This window comes from Staurois parvus, unplaced genomic scaffold, assembly GCF_062004578.1.
Source record: "Staurois parvus isolate SC_StPar_1 unplaced genomic scaffold, SC_StPar_1.0 ptg001181l, whole genome shotgun sequence".
Classification (NCBI taxonomy): domain Eukaryota; kingdom Metazoa; phylum Chordata; class Amphibia; order Anura; family Ranidae; genus Staurois; species Staurois parvus.
Genome location: NW_028318977.1, coordinates 923911 through 940527, shown reverse-complemented (window position 1 = coordinate 940527; position 16617 = coordinate 923911). Strand labels below are relative to the sequence as shown.

The 16617-nt window shown below is 48.9% G+C and overlaps 1 protein-coding gene across 2 annotated transcripts in view; it reads left to right on the top strand.

Annotated features, from left to right (window-relative positions):
• Positions 1 to 15537, top strand: part of NRBP1 (nuclear receptor binding protein 1) — a 54350-nt gene extending 38813 nt beyond the window's left edge. For both annotated transcript variants that reach the window (XM_089659677.1, XM_089659676.1), the window contains 11 exons: positions 5585 to 5668; positions 6017 to 6075; positions 6811 to 6909; positions 8710 to 8842; positions 8960 to 9062; positions 9374 to 9424; positions 9672 to 9807; positions 9889 to 9942; positions 12007 to 12070; positions 12599 to 12654; positions 14499 to 15537. In XM_089659677.1, coding sequence (XP_089515803.1) covers positions 5585 to 5668; positions 6017 to 6075; positions 6811 to 6909; positions 8710 to 8842; positions 8960 to 9062; positions 9374 to 9424; positions 9672 to 9807; positions 9889 to 9942; positions 12007 to 12070; positions 12599 to 12654; positions 14499 to 14597 — 938 coding nt within the window. In that variant the 3' untranslated portion in view covers positions 14598 to 15537. The remainder of the gene's footprint in view (positions 1 to 5584; positions 5669 to 6016; positions 6076 to 6810; positions 6910 to 8709; positions 8843 to 8959; positions 9063 to 9373; positions 9425 to 9671; positions 9808 to 9888; positions 9943 to 12006; positions 12071 to 12598; positions 12655 to 14498) is intronic.
• Positions 15538 to 16617: the final 1080 nt, after the last annotated feature.

The following is a 16617-nucleotide window of genomic DNA, read 5'->3' as shown; positions in this document are numbered from 1 at the left end:
CATTGTTGGGAAACGGGCGACCCAAGTTGACCATTGTTGGGAAACGGGCGACCCAAGTTGACCATTGTTGGGAAACGGGCGACCCAAGTTGACCATTGTTGGGAAACGGGCGACCCAAGTTGACCATTGTTGGGAAACGGGCGACCCAAGTTGACCATTGTTGGGAAACGGGCGACCCAAGTTGACCATTGTTGGGAAACGGGCGACCCAAGTTGACCATTGTTGGGAAACGGGCGACCCAAGTTGACCATTGTTGGGAAACGGGCGACCCAAGTTGACCATTGTTGGGAAACGGGCGACCCAAGTTGACCATTGTTGGGAAACGGGCGACCCAAGTTGACCATTGTTGGGAAACGGGCGACCCAAGTTGACCATTGCTGGGAAACGGGCGACCCAAGTTGACCATTGCTGGGAAACGGGCGACCCAAGTTGACCATTGCTGGGAAACGGGCGACCCAAGTTGACCATTGCTGGGAAACGGGCGACCCAAGTTGACCATTGCTGGGAAAGGAGAGCGCAGGTTGAAAAAAGTGTAATGCAGTTTACAAAATAGAAATTAGTGATAAAAATGGAAGGTCAGAGCAAAATGAAATCCACATCCTTCGCTGACTGCAACTCGCCACTCACATGACTGGAATATCTGAGGAGTCCAGGTACAGGCCAGAGAGATGGCATCAACTACCCTACCCATTCTGGTTTCCTAAGAGGTAAAGGATAATTCTGGGCAAAGCCTGGAATATAGCAAAGAATTGCCGCATACTCCTGCATTGTTTGGAAGACAGGCTAACAATCTATATTTGATTTTGGCTTGATCAGGCCAAAAAACGTCAACATGAGTCGATACCGATTGTTGTGAACTATAGAGGCCTTGCCCAGATTCAGTGATGGTTATCTGCATATTGGCAGAGGAAATGGAAGGAAAGCCTGATGGATGACGAGATAAATACATATACACAGAATTCTCATAGATTCTTTGTTAGGATTTCTCCTTTTCTGTCTTACTTATACTGGAGCTCTGAAATGAAAGTAAACCTGTAGTTGGGCTTTAACTTGGTGTCTGAGGACAACTCTTAGGAGTAGAAGGTAAGAGGCACCCTGAGGTCTACCCTGGTCACTACCTGAACTCATAACACGAGCTGTCCTCCAGCTCCTAAGTAACTATAACTATTAAACCGAGCCCCGTAGTTGTGTACAGGATTCTGTTTTGTGTTGCTGCACTCTGGAGACGGTTAAATCCTGGAACTCCCCAATGTCTTGCTGTTGGCTTCCTAGGCCCAGCATTGTGTGATTTGGGACATAGCTGAGGTTTTGGAACTCCTTACTGAGGGTCCTTCAGCTTGGCTCCGCTGTTCAGGCCACTCTGTGCAGTTGCTGGATGACAATAGTAATAAATTAGGAGAGATTACGCATCACCTCATTACTGCAGATCTCAGTTGTAATACTGCACCATGCAACAAAGCCCCTTCTGGCCCTCTGAACCCGCTCTGGTCACACAAAATGGAAATGGTCAACTATCCTATAAATTATTCTCAGTCTCTGTGGATAAAAGATGACCTGTCTAGTTCAGGTACATCCAGACATATACATAAAAAAATAGGAATCTCCCTTTTCCATGGGATTATCCAGTTTATCAGGCAGTGGTCATAATGTCTGAAATAGTGTTTCTGGGTGCAATCACTCTCATCATCCTTGTGATCTTGTGACTTATCTTTCATAATTCTTTCCAGAATAGTGTCTGATAGGCCAGGATCGTCTTTAACAACAGCTCTGAGACTTCCATCCTGTGCCAGCAGGAGCGTGTAGTTAGTAAGTTCTACATCTGGAGGTACATACAGTTGTGTTCAAAATAATAGCAGTGTGTTAAAAAAAGTGAATGAAGCACAAAATCCTTCCAATAGCTTTTATTTCCATCCACAGAAATGCATTGGGAACACGACACATTCTATTCCAAATCAAAACATGAAGAAAAATAGATCAAATTTGTGTTGTTCCTCTAACAAATTGAAGAAAAGTGAATATTAGACGGTTCAAAAAAAATGGCAGTGTTTGTATTCTTCTTTACAAACTCAAACATTCACTATATAAACTGAGAAATGTTTGAAGATTTTGCTTTCCTTTGAATGACTTCATGAATATTTGGTTGTAGTCGCACTGTTTCTGAGAACTGCTGTACATCTGTGTTGCATGGAGTCACCCAACTTCTGGCCCCTGTGATCAGGTATTCCAGCCCAGGATGATTGGACTACATTCCACAGTTCTTCTCTATTTCTTGGTTTTGCCTCAGAAACTGCATTTTTGATGTCACCCCACAAGTTTTCTATTGGATTAAGATCTGGGGATTGGGCTGGCCACTCCATAACGTCCATCTTGTTGGTCTGGAACCAAGATGTTGCACGTTTACTGGTGTGTTTGGGGTCGTTGTCTTGTTGGAACACCCATTTCAAGGGCATTTCCTCTTCAGCATAAGGCAGCATGACCTCTTCAAGTATTCTGATGTATTCAAACTGATCCATGATCCCTGGTATGCGATAAATAGGCCCAACGCCGTAGTATGAGAAACATCCCCATATCATGATGCTTGCACCACCATGCTTCACTGTCTTCACAGTGTACTGTGGCTTGAATTCAGTGTTTGGGGGTCGTCTGACAAACTGTCTCCGCCCACTAGACCCAAAAAGAACAATCTTACTTTCATCAGTCCACAAAATGTTGCGCCATTTCTCTTTAGGCCGGTCAATGTGCTCTTTGGCAGATTGTAACCTCTTCAGCACACGTCTTTTTTCCAACAGTGGGACTTTGCGGGGGCTTCTTGCAGATAGCTTGGCTTCACATCGGCGTCTTCTAATTGTAACAGTCCTCACAGGGAACTTTACACCTTCTTTCATCTTCCTGGAGCTGATTGTTGGCTGAGTCCGCGCCATTTTGGCTATTCTTCTATCCATTCCAATGGTAGTTTTTTGCTTTCTTCCACGTCTTTCAGGTTTTGGTTGCCATTTTAAAGCATTTGCGATCATTTTAGCTGAGCAGCCGATCATTTTCTGCACTTCTTTATATGTTTTCCCCTCTCCAATCAACTTTTTAATCAAGGTACGCTGTTCTTCTGAACAATGTCTGGAACGACCCATTTTCCTCAGAATTTCAGAGAGAAATGCACTGTAACCAGCATGTACAACATTTGCTGCCTTCCTTCCTTAAATAAGAGCAATAATTGCCACCTGTTTTCAAAGAATGAATGGCCTCACTAATAGAACTCCACACGGCTATTATTTTGAACATGCCCCTTTCAATGAGTGATTCGATGACACAGAATCAGCAGCATGCATGTCATGACTGTTGGGTCTGTTGGATTTACTCTACTACACCTGCTAGGAAATTATTTGCCATGGAGAAATATCATTTCTACCAAAAACAGTGATTGATCCGGTTAGTGATGTCTGACTGCTATTATTTTGAACACAACTGTATAGAAAAGAATCAGCGCCCCTTTAAAGGAATCACATTTTGTTGCTTTGCAGCCTGAAATGAAGACACATATTTTTGGTTTTATCCAGCTGTATTGACTCAACTTATAACATCCAAGTGACAGATATAACACCTGCATGTCAGGGAAAAAAGAAAAATTCATAAACAGAATCACTTAGTCGGTAAAAGGATCACACCCTTGTCAGTATTTTGTTGAACCATCTTTTGCTTTAATTCTAGTCTTTAGTCTGTTGGGTTGTCTCTACTAATTTTGCATATCCAGACTGCAATATTTGCCCACTCTTCTTTTCAGAACTGATCAGGTTCAGTTACATTTGATGGTGACCGTTTGTGGACTGCAGTCTTTAAGTCATTCCACAGGTTTTCAATGGGGTTTAAGTCTGGGCTTTGACTAGGCCATGCAAAGACATTTACCCTTTTCTCCTCCAACCACTGTGTGCTCATTTGTGTCAGCCTATTTCTCTGGCCCCTCAGCATTAGATCTGTGTGATAGAAGATACTGACCAGGATGGAGCATGGAATGAGGCAACATTAAATATTAGATAAGTCTCAATCCCTGGGCTCCTCAACATTACATCTGTGTGATATATAGGATGAAGGCCAGAACTGAGCATAGAATAGGCTAACATTTGCTTCTGAAAGAAGCTCTGTCCCTGGATTCCTTCCTCTGAACCCTCTTAGCATTACATCTGTTGGTATTCGAGAAGACCGTGGCTCTGGGCCCCTTAGCATTACATCTGTTGGTATTCGAGAAGACCGTGGCTCTGGGCCCCTTAGCATTACATCTGTGTGATGTAGAAGATGCCAGAATGGGGCATAGGACAAGGTAACATTGGTATTTCAGAAGACCATAGCTCTGGGCCCCTTAGCATTCGATGTTTGTGATATAAAGGATGCTGGCCAGCATGGAGCATATAACAGGGTAATATTGGCATTCGAGAAAGCCATGTCCTGGGGGCCTTTTCCTCTGGGCTCCTTAGAATTAGATCTATGTGATGTAGTAGATGCTGGCTAGAATGGAGCATAGACCAGGGTAATGTTGGTACGAAGGCCGTTCCCTTGGATTCCTTCCTCTGGTCCCCTCAGTATTCGATGTTGGTCAGGACCGAGCATAGAAGAGGTTTTGGTATTGAGAAGACCATGTCCTTGGCCTCCTCAGCATTAGATGTGATGTAGAAGATGCTGGCTAGAATGGAGCATAGACCAGGGTAACAATGGTATTCGAGAAAGCAGTATGCTTGGGGCCCCTTCTTCTGGGCTCCTCAGCATTAGATCTATGTGATGTAGTAGATGCTGGTCAGAATGGAGCATAGACCAGGGTAACAATGGTATTGGAGAAAGCGGTGTCCTTGGATTCCTTCCTCTGGTCCCCTCAGCATTAAATGCTGGCCAGGATCGAGCACAGAAGAGGTTCTGATATTGAGAAGACCATGTCCTTGGCCTCCTGAGCATTAGATCTGTGTGATGTAGAAGACATTGGCTAGCATGGAACATAGACCAGGGTAACAATGGTATAAGAGAAAGTTGTGTATTTGGGGCCCCTTCCTCTGGGCCCCTCAGCATTAGATCTATGTGATGTAGAAGATGCTGGCTAGAATAGAGCATAGACCAGGGTAACAATGGTATTAGAGAAAGCTGTGTCCTTGGGCCCCTTCCTCTGGGCCCCTCAGCATTAGATCTGTGCAATGGATCGGATACTGGTCTGGAATAGTGCCTTGTGTGGTCTAATGCTGTTAGCAGACACGTGGTGTGCATTCTGGGTGTTTTTCCTGAAGAGCGGAGACTGCATTGCGTCTCCCCTGGCCAGTCTTGGTATTGCAGTAGTTAGCTGTTCTGTAGACCACTGTGACAATTATTGCATTACCTTTTAGAGCCTTCTGTGTCCCATGTAGAGAGGGTGCCGTTCTCCTCCGTCTCATGAGGCTTTCCCATATGCTGACAGCAGCACTTCATTTCATTCAGGAATGTTCCTGATGGGGTGGGTGCTCGGTCAGGCTCTGGCTGTGTGTTGAATGTTGTATACATTACTTTACGTTCTTATTAAGGCCAGTGATGGTGAGATTGGGGTGTGGATGTGTAATAACCCGGCTTCTCTTTCCAGTGGCTCCAGACACCATCAACAACCATGTCAAGACCTGCCGGGAGGAGCAGAAGAATCTACATTTCTTCGCCCCGGAGTATGGAGGTATGAGGGTCCATCTGGGTAAATGCTGTGTGGACAGACACGGTCTGCCATGTTTAATACTGTGTGACCACCCGTGGTCTGATGCACGTAATGTAATATCTGATGGCACAGCTCCTAATCCTATATGACTGCACATAATCCTCCATGTTTAATTCTCACCGTGTCCAGTTTTAGGCGAATATGTGAAATAAGAACTTTCTGTGCTGTCTCTTAGCATCCAATCATTCTTTCTCCCCTTCAGTTCTTCTATCAGGGCCGCAGTGAGTGACATCCCTGAGCTGTGCACACACTGCCTGTTGCTGTGTAATCTGGGTGAAGTGCTAACTATGTCTAATATCTCTTTTCTAGAAGTGACCAATGTGACCACGGCGGTGGACATCTACTCCTTTGGGATGTGTGCACTGGAGGTGAGGAGTTGTAGGGGCACTGAGACACAGCTCAGTCCTCACACGGGTCTACATTTGTAGGAAAAAAAAAGTCAAAACAGTAGAAGTGTATCTGACCTCCCACCCCTGACGTGTTGCGTCCATATTCAGGCGGTGAAGAGAACACTAAAAACCTTTATAAAATCGATGTCATTCTTTAAAATTAATCTTGGCCAATGATTGTCTAGTTGGAACAGAACAGCGGATCAGCATGACAATGTCTTCCTGCCTGCCATAGAGCAGCCTTCCCTCCCTTGTGTCTGTTGCAGTGTGTGGGTCTCCACCCCGGCATTCTTCTGCCTGGCATTGATGGTGCTCCTAAATTACAGGAGACGGCTTAAGCGCAGGAGAACCTAAATTGACCACACAGGTGCAAGGTATCCCCCCAATTTTCAATACCTATTGACCTGGAAATGGATGCAGTTTAGAATTAACTAAAATATCATTCCGGCTCAGTGTTCCAACAAGTAGTGAAGGAAGAATGCACCTTAAAATTGGCAGTGGGAGCTTGCATATGTCCATTGTGACTGGTTCTCTTTAGGTATATGCAATTCAATAAGTATTCTGCGTCGGAACATCTCCATGGCCTGACCGGTTTACCTGCCTTGGCCTGACCTTTACCCGTCTACGTTGCTGGAGCTGCCACTTGTGCTTGGAGGGTCTGTCTGACATCAGTTGATTGCTTTAATCTTGACTGTGTTTGTGTGTTTTCTACAGATGGCGGTCCTGGAGATCCAGGGAAATGGAGAGTCCTCGTATGTCCCTCAGGAAGCCATAAATAACGCTATCCAGTTTCTGGAGGATCCGCTGCAGAGGGTGAGTGCCTGGGGGGGGCTATATTAGGGAGCCTGCAGATTGGATAATGTGGGGGACCCCCTGTGAGATGGGACCATGCTCATGTTACCCTCCAGTTTCATTTTATCAAGGGTCTGGTTTCTTACATCTCTTGTGTTCTCCTCCACTATACTTCTGACACTGTCCCTGCTTTCCTTTGGGTGTTCATGCCCACCTTGGTGTGTTCCAACTCTTCCATTCTCCATAATATAAAATAAATAAATCAAGGAGGGATAGTGGAAGCCCCTAATAATGGGCGTAGCAGGTGTACAGGCACAGAAACTCTGCAAAGGGATGGTGATAGTGGGTGTGCAGAACAGGGAACTTGGTGTAGGGATGGTGGGGAGCAGGTGTGCAGAGCAGGGAACTCAGTACAGGGAAGATGATGGGTGTGCAGAGCAGAGAACAGAGTGCAGGGATGGTGGGAGCGGGTGTGCAGAGCAGAAAACTCAGTACAGCGATGGTGAGAGCTGGTGTGCAGAGCAGGGAACTCAGTACAAGGAAGATGATGGTGGGTGTGCAGAGCAGAGAACAGAGTGCAGGGATGGTGGGAGCGGGTGTGCAGAGCAGAGCACTCGGCACAGGGATTTTGGGAGTGGGTGTGCAGAGCAGGGATCTCAGTGCAGAGATGGTGGGAGTGGGTGTGCAGAGCAGGGGGGAATCAGTGCAGAGATGGTGGGAATGAGTGTGCAGAGCAGGGGGGACTCCGTGCAGAGATGGTGGGAGCGAATGTGCAGAGCAGGGGGGACTCCATGCGGGGATGGTGGGAGCAAATGTGCAGAGCAGGGGGGACTCAGTGAAGGGACAGTGGGAGCTGGTGTGCAGAGCAGGGGGGACTCAGTGCAGGGATGGTGGGAGCGAATGTGCAGAGCAGGGGGGACTCAGTGCAGAGATGGTGGGAGCGAATGTGCAGAGCAGGGGGGACTCAGTGCAGAGATGGTGGGAGCGAGTGTGCAGAGCAGGGGGGACTCGGTGCAGAGATGGTGGGAGCGAGTGTGCAGAGCAGGGGGGACTTAGTGCAGAGCAGGGGGGACTCGGTGCAGGGATGGTGGAAGCGAGTGTGCAGAGCAGGGGGGACTCGGTGCAGAGATGGTGGGAGCGAGTGTGCAGAGCAGGGGGGAATCAGTGCAGAGATGGTGGGAGCGAGTGTGCAGAGCAGGGGGGACTCAGTGCAGAGATGGTGGGAGCGAGTGTGCAGAGCAGGGGGGAATCAGTGCAGAGATGGTGGGAGCGAGTGTGCAGAGCAGGGGGGACTCAGTGCAGAGATGGTGGGAGCGGGTGTGCAGAGCAGGGGGGACTCAGTGCAGAGATGGTGGGAGCGAGTGTGCAGAGCAGGGGGGACTCAGTGCAGAGATGGTGGGAGCGAGTGTGCAGAGCAGGGGGGACTTAGTGCAGAGATGGTGGGAGCGGGTGTGCAGAGCAGGGGGGACTCAGTGCAGAGATGGTGGGAGCGAATGTGCAGAGCAGGGGGGACTCAGTGCAGAGATGGTGGGAGCGAATGTGCAGAGCAGGGGGGACTCAGTGCAGAGATGGTGGGAGCGGGTGTGCAGAGCAGGGGGGACTCAGTGCAGAGATGGTGGGAGCGAATGTGCAGAGCAGGGGGGATTCAGTGCAGAGATGGTGGGAGCGGGTGTGCAGAGCAGGGGGGACTTAGTGCAGAGCAGGGGGGACTCAGTGCAGAGATGGTGGGAGCGAATGTGCAGTGCAGGGGGGACTCAGTGCAGAGATGGTGGGAGTGGTTGTGCAGCTGAAAGGCCACTGCTAACCCTGTTTCTGGTGCAGGAATTCATTCAGAAGTGTTTGGAAACGGACCCCAGTAAGCGCCCGACTGCCCCTGAGCTGCTCTTCCACCAGGCTCTGTTCGAGGTTCCGTCTCTGAAATTACTGGCCGCGCACTGCATTGTGGGACACCAGCGTAAGTCATACTTTTGATGACATCTTGTATAACATGGAATGCCCCATCCCTGGTAGTGTAGGTGGTACTCCTTTATTGCTGCTTATCCCTGTCTCAGTCTCTCCTTTCCACCGGCAGACATGATCCCAGAAAATGCTCTGGAAGAGATGACCAAGAACCGCGATATGAGTGCAGTCATGGCTGAGATAACGCACGCCGACCGTGAAGGTGTCCGGATGATGTGAGTGGTTGGAAGATATGTATGGGGGAGGGTTTATCACCCCTGGGAAGGGCTGGTGTTGTGAGAGTTCAGTGCCCCCCAGGAAGAGATGATGATTTGTATGGAGGAGAGCGCCCCCTACGAAGTATAAAAACTGTCAAGTGCTTGGTAGGAGCGGGTGTCCTTTATGGGTTTATTTTTGCCTTTTTTGTAGTGTAATGTTTTGCTCATTTTCTTGATAAATATCCCCGATCTGGTTACACTAAAGTCACAATTTGCAAATTTCTGTATAATGTGTTTGCACCGTCCTGACCGTGTCCTCTCTTCCTCAGATTCTCACAGTCTCCAGCGCTTGAATTAGACAAGTTCCTGGAGGATGTCCGGTAAGGAGGGGATACACCATCTGTGTGTGTGAATGTGTGGTGGGTAGGCTCCATGTACATACCAATGGGTCAGTGGGGGAGGGGATACATTCAGCTGTGTGGGAGCTGCATCTATATCTGCAGTATGTGTAATGCATGTTCTCTTTATGCATGTGTGTGGCATATATGCCGTGTTATGGGGGTGTTGCCGTGTTTGGTTCTCTGTCATGTGGTCACAGATTCTCTCTACAATCTCCTCGACCTCCAGGAATGGCATTTACCCCCTCACTGCCTTCGGGATGCCACGTCCTCAACAGCCCCAGCAGGAGGTGGTAAAATCTCCAGTGGTTCCACCATCAGTGAAGACCCCAACACCAGAGCCCGCAGAGGTGGAAACCCGGAAGGTGTGTTCTTCAGAAGCCTTGTTCATGTGTCTATTGCCTTCTCTGTCTGCAGAGCTGACATTCTATTTCTCTGTACTGTAGGTGGTTCAGATGCAATGCAACATCGAGACAGTGGATGAGGGGGCAAAGCACCATGTAAGGGACCAGGATGTGCTGTGTGTAGCTAGATTCCAGAATTCTCCTCTGTGCTCTCTCCCCATCTACTGCAAAAACCTCTCAATTCACCTCTGTGGGCTCTTCATTTCATAGATAGCTTCTTGCCTATCCTGCTGCCTCAACCTAATCCCTCTGGATTCCCTTCAGGCCCTCCTTATCCCACTCCATCAGTTTCACCCCTCTGGGTTTTTCCATACAGTTCCTCCCCCCTTTCCCTACCATAGAAAGCCTCACACCTTCCCCACCCCATGTCCTTGCACCTCCTGCCTTGCTAGTGTCCATGGCTTTCCTGTATTATACACTCAGAAATTATGTCTCTGAATGCCCCTGGATTCGTATTCCACTTTTCCCCATCACTTGGTATCTCACGTCCCATAATTCCAGTTTCTGTCTCACTAAAACCGAACCCAGGGCTCAGTCTCCACCTCAAATAAGCAGGATTCATCTCTTCACCCTTCCTCCTATTGGTTTGTGTCCTCCTTTCTTTTGTTGGTTTGTGTCCTCCTCCTTTCTTCTCTTGGTTTGTGTCCTCCTCCTTTCTTCTCTTGGTTTGTGTCCTCCTCCTTTCTTCTCTTGGTTTGTGTCCTCCTCCTTTCTTTTGTTGGTTTGTGTCCTCCTCCTTTCTTTTGTTGTTTTGTGTCCTCCTCCTTTCTTTTGTTGTTTTGTGTCCTCCTCCTTTCTTTTGTTGGTTTGTGTCCTCCTCCTTTCTTTTGTTGGTTTGTGTCCTCCTCCTTTCTTTTGTTGGTTTGTGTCCTCCTCCTTTCTTTTGTTGGTTTGTGTCCTCCTCCTTTCTTTTGTTGGTTTGTGTCCTCCTCCTTTCTTTTGTTGGTTTGTGTCCTCCTCCTTTCTTTTGTTGGTTTGTGTCCTCCTCTCTTCTTCTGTTGGTTTGTGTCCTCCTCCTTTCTTCTGTTGGTTTGTGTCCTCCTCCTTTCTTCTGTTGGTTTGTGTCCTCCTCCTCTCTCCTCTATTGGTCTCTGTCCTCCTCCTTTCTATTGTTGGTTTGTGTGGTCCTCTCCTCTTTTGTTGGTTTGTGTCCTCCTCCTCCTTTCTTCGGTTGGTTTGTGTCCTCCTCTCTCCTCTATTGGTCTCTGTCCTCCTTTCTTTTGTTGGTTTGTGTCGTCCTCTCCTCTCTTTTGTTGGTCTCCTCCTCTTTTGATGGTTTGTGTCCTCCTCCCCTTTCTTCTCTTGGTTTGTGTCCTCCTCCCCTTTCTTCTCTTGGTTTGTGTCCTCCTCCCCTTTCTTCTCTTGGTTTGTGTCCTCCTCCCCTTTCTTCTCTTGGTTTGTGTCCTCCTCCCCTTTCTTCTCTTGGTTTGTGTCCTCCTCCCCTTTCTTCTCTTGGTTTGTGTCCTCCTCCCCTTTCTTCTCTTGGTTTGTGTCCTCCTCCCCTTTCTTCTCTTGGTCTGTGTCCTCCTCCCCTTTCTTCTCTTGGTCTGTGTCCTCCTCCCCTTTCTTCTCTTGGTTTGTGTCCTCTCCTTTCTTCTCTTGGTTTGTGTCCTCTCCTTTCTTCTCTTGGTTTGTGTCCTTCTTTCCTTTCTTCTCTTGGTTTGTGTCCTTCTTTCCTTTCTTCTCTTGGTTTGTGTCCTCTCCTTTCTTCTCTTGGTTTGTGTCCTTCTTTCCTTTCTTCTCTTGGTTTGTGTCCTTCTTTCCTTTCTTCTCTTGGTTTGTGTCCTTCTTTCCTTTCTTCTCTTGGTTTGTGTCCTCCTCTCCTTTCTTCTCTTGGTTTGTGTCCTCCTCTCCTTTCTTCTCTTGGTTTGTGTCCTTCTCTCCTTTCTTCTCTTGGTTTGTGTCCTTCTCTCCTTTCTTCTCTTGGTTTGTGTCCTTCTCTCCTTTCTTCTCTTGGTTTGTGTCCTCCCCTCTCTTCTGTTTTCTCTCTTCTCCCTTATTGGTCTGAGTCAACCCCTCTCCTTTTTTTTTTTTTGTGTCCTCCTTCCTTGTCTTTTATTGGTCTCTGTGCTCCTCCTCCTGTTGGTTTTTCACATCCTCCCTCTCTTCTATTGGTCTGTCCCTTCCTCGATTTTTAATCTGACGCTTGTCTGTTCACAGCTGACTTTGTTCCTGAAGCTGGAAGACAAACTGAACCGACATCTAAGCTGTGACTTGTTACCCAGTGAGTACAGAGAGGGATTTTAATGTGATTACAATTTGGGGGTGGGGTTTTGGAGAATAGGGGAGGGACTGTTATAACAGGTTAAGGTCCATTTTATTATAACGACTCTGGAGCACACTTGGGGGTGATTGTAGCATAATATATGTGGGTGATGAGGGTTATGAACTCCAGGAGAAGGAGTGTTTGGTCATACCAGGGCTTCGGGGGTCGGGACTCCTAAACTTCAGGGAGGGGTGATTGTAGCATGATGGTTGGGGTTCTGGAGCTTATCATAGGGAGAAAGTTGTATGATAGATTAGGAGGGGTGAGGTGCCTGTAGCATATAAGGGGAAGGCAAGGGGTAATTGTAGGCCGATGATTGGGGACTGGGTTTCTGGAGTGCAGGAGAAATGTGATTGTAGTATGATGGTTGGGTGGGGCAGGATTGGTGGTGATTGTATGATGGTTTGAAGGGGAGGGGTAATGCAGGGTTTTGTATGACTCCATACCAGGTGTTTGAGGTATGACTCTTCTCTTTTCTCTCCACAGATGAGAATATTCCGGAGTTGGCGGCGGAGTTGGTGCAGTTGGGGTTTGTCAGTGAGGTGCGACTCAGTTTAGAGAATCCCACTTTTGTCAAAAGCTGGGGGGATCCTACAATCGGGGACACCTTCCTGCAGATATTTGGGAGAGTAAATAATTTGGGAGGTGGCAAATAGTCTTCCTGATTATCACTTCTGGGGACGGAGTAGGTGGGGTTAGTGGATGTGGGAGGGTAGTAGATGAATTGGTAAAATTGGGTGGGGTCAGTGAATGGAAAGAAAAGTGGGTGGGGTCAGTTAATTTGAAAAGAATTGGCAGCCTTTGGGAAGGGTTAGGCGGGGTCAGTGAAGGTGGGAAGGAGGGGGTAGGCGGGGTCAGTGAAGGTGGGAAGGGGGGGGTAGGCGGGGTCAGTGAAGGTGGGAAGGAGGGGGTAGGCGGGGTCAGTGAAGGTGGGAAGGAGGGGGTAGGCGGGGTCAGTGAAGGTGGGAAGGAGGGGGTAGGCGGGGTCAGTGAAGGTGGGAAGGAGGGGGTAGGCGGGGTCAGTGAAGGTGGGAAGGAGGGGGTAGGCGGGGTCAGTGAAGGTGGGAAGGAGGGGGTAGGCGGGGTCAGTGAATGTGGGAAGGGGGTAAGATTAGGTGAGGTCAATTAGAATGGATAGAGAATCAATTAGAATGGAAAGAGCTCAGTGAATATGGGAAGGGAGTAGGTGTGGTCAGTGAATGAAGGAAGGAATATTAGGTGAGGTTATTAAGTATGGAAAGAGAATTGGAATCCATAGAGAAGAGAGTAGGCGTGGTCATTAAATTTGGGAAGAGTAGGTGGGGGTCAGAGAAGAGAGTAGTCAGTGAATGTGGGAAGGAAGTAGGTGGGGTCAGTAAATGTGGGAAGGCAATAAGAGGGATCAGTGAATATGGGGAGTAGGTGGAGGCGGTGAACGTGGGAAGGGAATAAGCGGGGTCAATGAATATGAGAAGGGAGTAGGCGGGGTCAGTAATTACAGGAAGGGAGTAGGCGGGGTCAGTAATTACAGGAAGGGAGTAGGCGGGGTCAGTAATTACAGGAAGGGAGTAGGCGGGGTCAGTAATTACAGGAAGGGAGTAGGCGGGGTCAGTAATTACAGGAAGGGAGTAGGCAGGGTCAGTGAATGAAGGAAGGTTAGGTGAGGTCATTTAGTATGGAAAGAGAACTGGAATCCATAGAGAAGGGAGTAGGCGGGGCCATTGACTTTGGGAAGAGTTGTCAGTGGATTTGGGAAGGGAGTAGGGGTGGGGTCGGTGAATGTGGGAAGGGAGTAGGGGTGGGGTCGGTGAATGTGGGAAGGGAGTAGGGGTGGGGTCGGTGAATGTGGGAAGGGAGTAGGGGTGGGGTCGGTGAATGTGGGAAGGGAGTAGGGGTGGGGTCGGTGAATGTGGGAAGGGAGTAGGGGTGGGGTCGGTGAATGTGGGAAGGGAGTAGGGGTGGGGTCGGTGAATGTGGGAAGGGAGTAGGGGTGGGGTCGGTGAATGTGGGAAGGGAGTAGGGGTGGGGTCGGTGAATGTGGGAAGGGAGTAGGGGTGGGGTCGGTGAATGTGGGAAGGGAGTAGGGGTGGGGTCGGTGAAGGAAGATTAGGTGAGGCCATTTTGTATGGAAAGAAAATTGGAAGAGAAGGGAGTTAGTGGGGTCATTGACTTTGGGAAGAGTAGTCAGTGGATTTGGGAAGGGAGTAGGGGTGGGGTCGGTGAATGTGGGAAGGGAGTAGGGGTGGGGTCGGTGAATGTGGGAAGGGAGTAGGAGTGTGGTCGGTGAATGTGGGAAGGGAGTAGGAGTGTGGTCGGTGAATGTGGGAGGTCAGTAAATTTGGAAGTGGGTGATATCTGACGTGGGTATTGTCCCTCCCCTAACGCCCGCCTTATTTGTCCCTTTTAGAATGACCAGAGCCGACTCACCTGTTTACTCGAAGAAGCATTCAGTAAATTCTTCTTCGCTCGGAACGGAAACATGACGGCGGTGACAGTGTCCTCCTAGCAATCACAGAGTCCTGCTGTCACTGTGCTGCTGCCGAGCCTCCAACCCGCACTTTATGGAGGTCTTCCCAGCTGCTGGCAGATACCTCACCCTGTACATCCACCGCTAGGAACGCCGGACTCTGCCGGCAACGTGTCCGGGAATGGTGGCAGCCGCTCTGCCTTCTGTTTACACAAAGAAAACGTTAGGATACTGTCTGACACAATCAGCAGCGCCCCCTGGTGGAGGGGAGGGGTGATGCATGAGAATGAACCAGATGGAGAGGCGTCTTCACGCTGCAGCCCCTCCCACATATCTTCTCTGTTGTGTCATTGGGTGACGGGACATTGGTTTCTCTGTGGGCCCCGGTGGAGGCGTGTATTGCGTCATACATTTCACCTAGTAATGGTATAGCTCTGCCGATGTAGTAGCGCCTCCTTGTGCTCAAGCCTTAGCTTATCTGTGTAATGTTTACAGCTGAGTGGGGATTGGACGTTTTGGATCCAGCGGCCTCATCTGTTCTCTGCCAGTGTCCCGGCGGAGTCGGGAAGCCATGTTGCGTTAAGACGGTTGTTTTTTTGAATGTTACAAGCAGAAGACGGTTACAGACGTTTGAGTGTGTTTGGCGCAATTGCGCCGTAGGAGGAGACTTTTGTCACGTATGTGAAGTAGGTGATGATGGTATGGGTGGTGGCTCAGTGGGCGTGGCTCCATTTCTCACTAGAGGTTTGTCTGCACTCAGACACCTTGATGGCTTGTGGCGCGGGTCACGTGATGTGCGTGCTGGATCCTAGTTTCGCCATGCTGTGAGGGGGAGAACCCGACCTATACGATGCTCTTAGCTTTGCACACTATGAAGTAACCGAATTTCCTTATGTGATGTCATTTTTATTTGTAACTAATAACTTTTAGTTTTCTTTTTTTTTTTTCTGTAAATAAACTTGAAGTTTGTTGTATTTAATTGCTGTGTGTGTGTCATTCTATCCATCGCGTCCCCCTCCCATCTCCCCCCTTCTCATCACATCTCCTGCCTTCCCGTCTCCCCCCTTCCCATACCAACTCCCGCCGTCCCGTCTCACGCGATCTCGTCTCCGGCCTTCCCGCCCCGCCCCGTCTCCGGCCTTCCCGCCCCGCCCCGCCTCCCCGCCCCGCCCCGCCTCCGGCCTTCCCGCCCCGCCACGTCTCCGGCCTTCCCGCCCGTCACCCCTAACTGGGAATTCAATGCAGATTTCAGGTGCCAATCTATAGGTCCTTCTATACAGTTGTGTTCAAAATAATAGCAGTCCTAGGGGGCGGGGCTGGCTGCCAAGAAGATGGCTGCTGGAGGAAGATCCTGGAGCACACAGCAGTATACAGCCATACCCAGCAACGTGGGGAAGCACACCCCCACTCTCATCCAGGGGACTGTAAACACCCCATGAACACAATGGGTAAGAGGAAACCAGGGGGTCCCCCTGCAAACTAACAGAATTCTGTGCCCCTGATGTCCCAAGATGGCACTGGCTGCAGTAGACCACATACCTCCTCAGTCAGTGGCTCATCTACCGGCTCTCACTGCAGAGGAAGCAGCCGCTCTTCACACAGAGGTACTTCAGTTAATCGTCCTGTAAAAGCTCCCGGATGTCTCCATCAGTATGCAGGTGAGAAAAACTAAAGGATACTTCAGGAGACTACTAGAGAATATATTGCTGGTATCTGACAAAACTTTTAGGACATGCTGGTGTTACTGCGGGGTTCCTTCCATCGAGATGTTATCCATAGTTACCCAGATCAGAAGTGGATGTACTTGGTGAGAGAATAAACCATACAGAAAACAAGATGGATTTGGGGGGGGAATTTGCAAGAGCACATAATGAACTCATAGATTCTCATAATGCAGCTGATGACATTACTGCCCTTACCCACTTGGTAACTGTGCTATAGTCATATGATGGGTATCCAGATCTAGGAAGGTGTCATATGACGTCCTTCCAGAACACGCATCCAGCAATTGCTGTGTCCTACGGCCACAGCTGATCATGTGATGTGGTAAAAGGCCAAT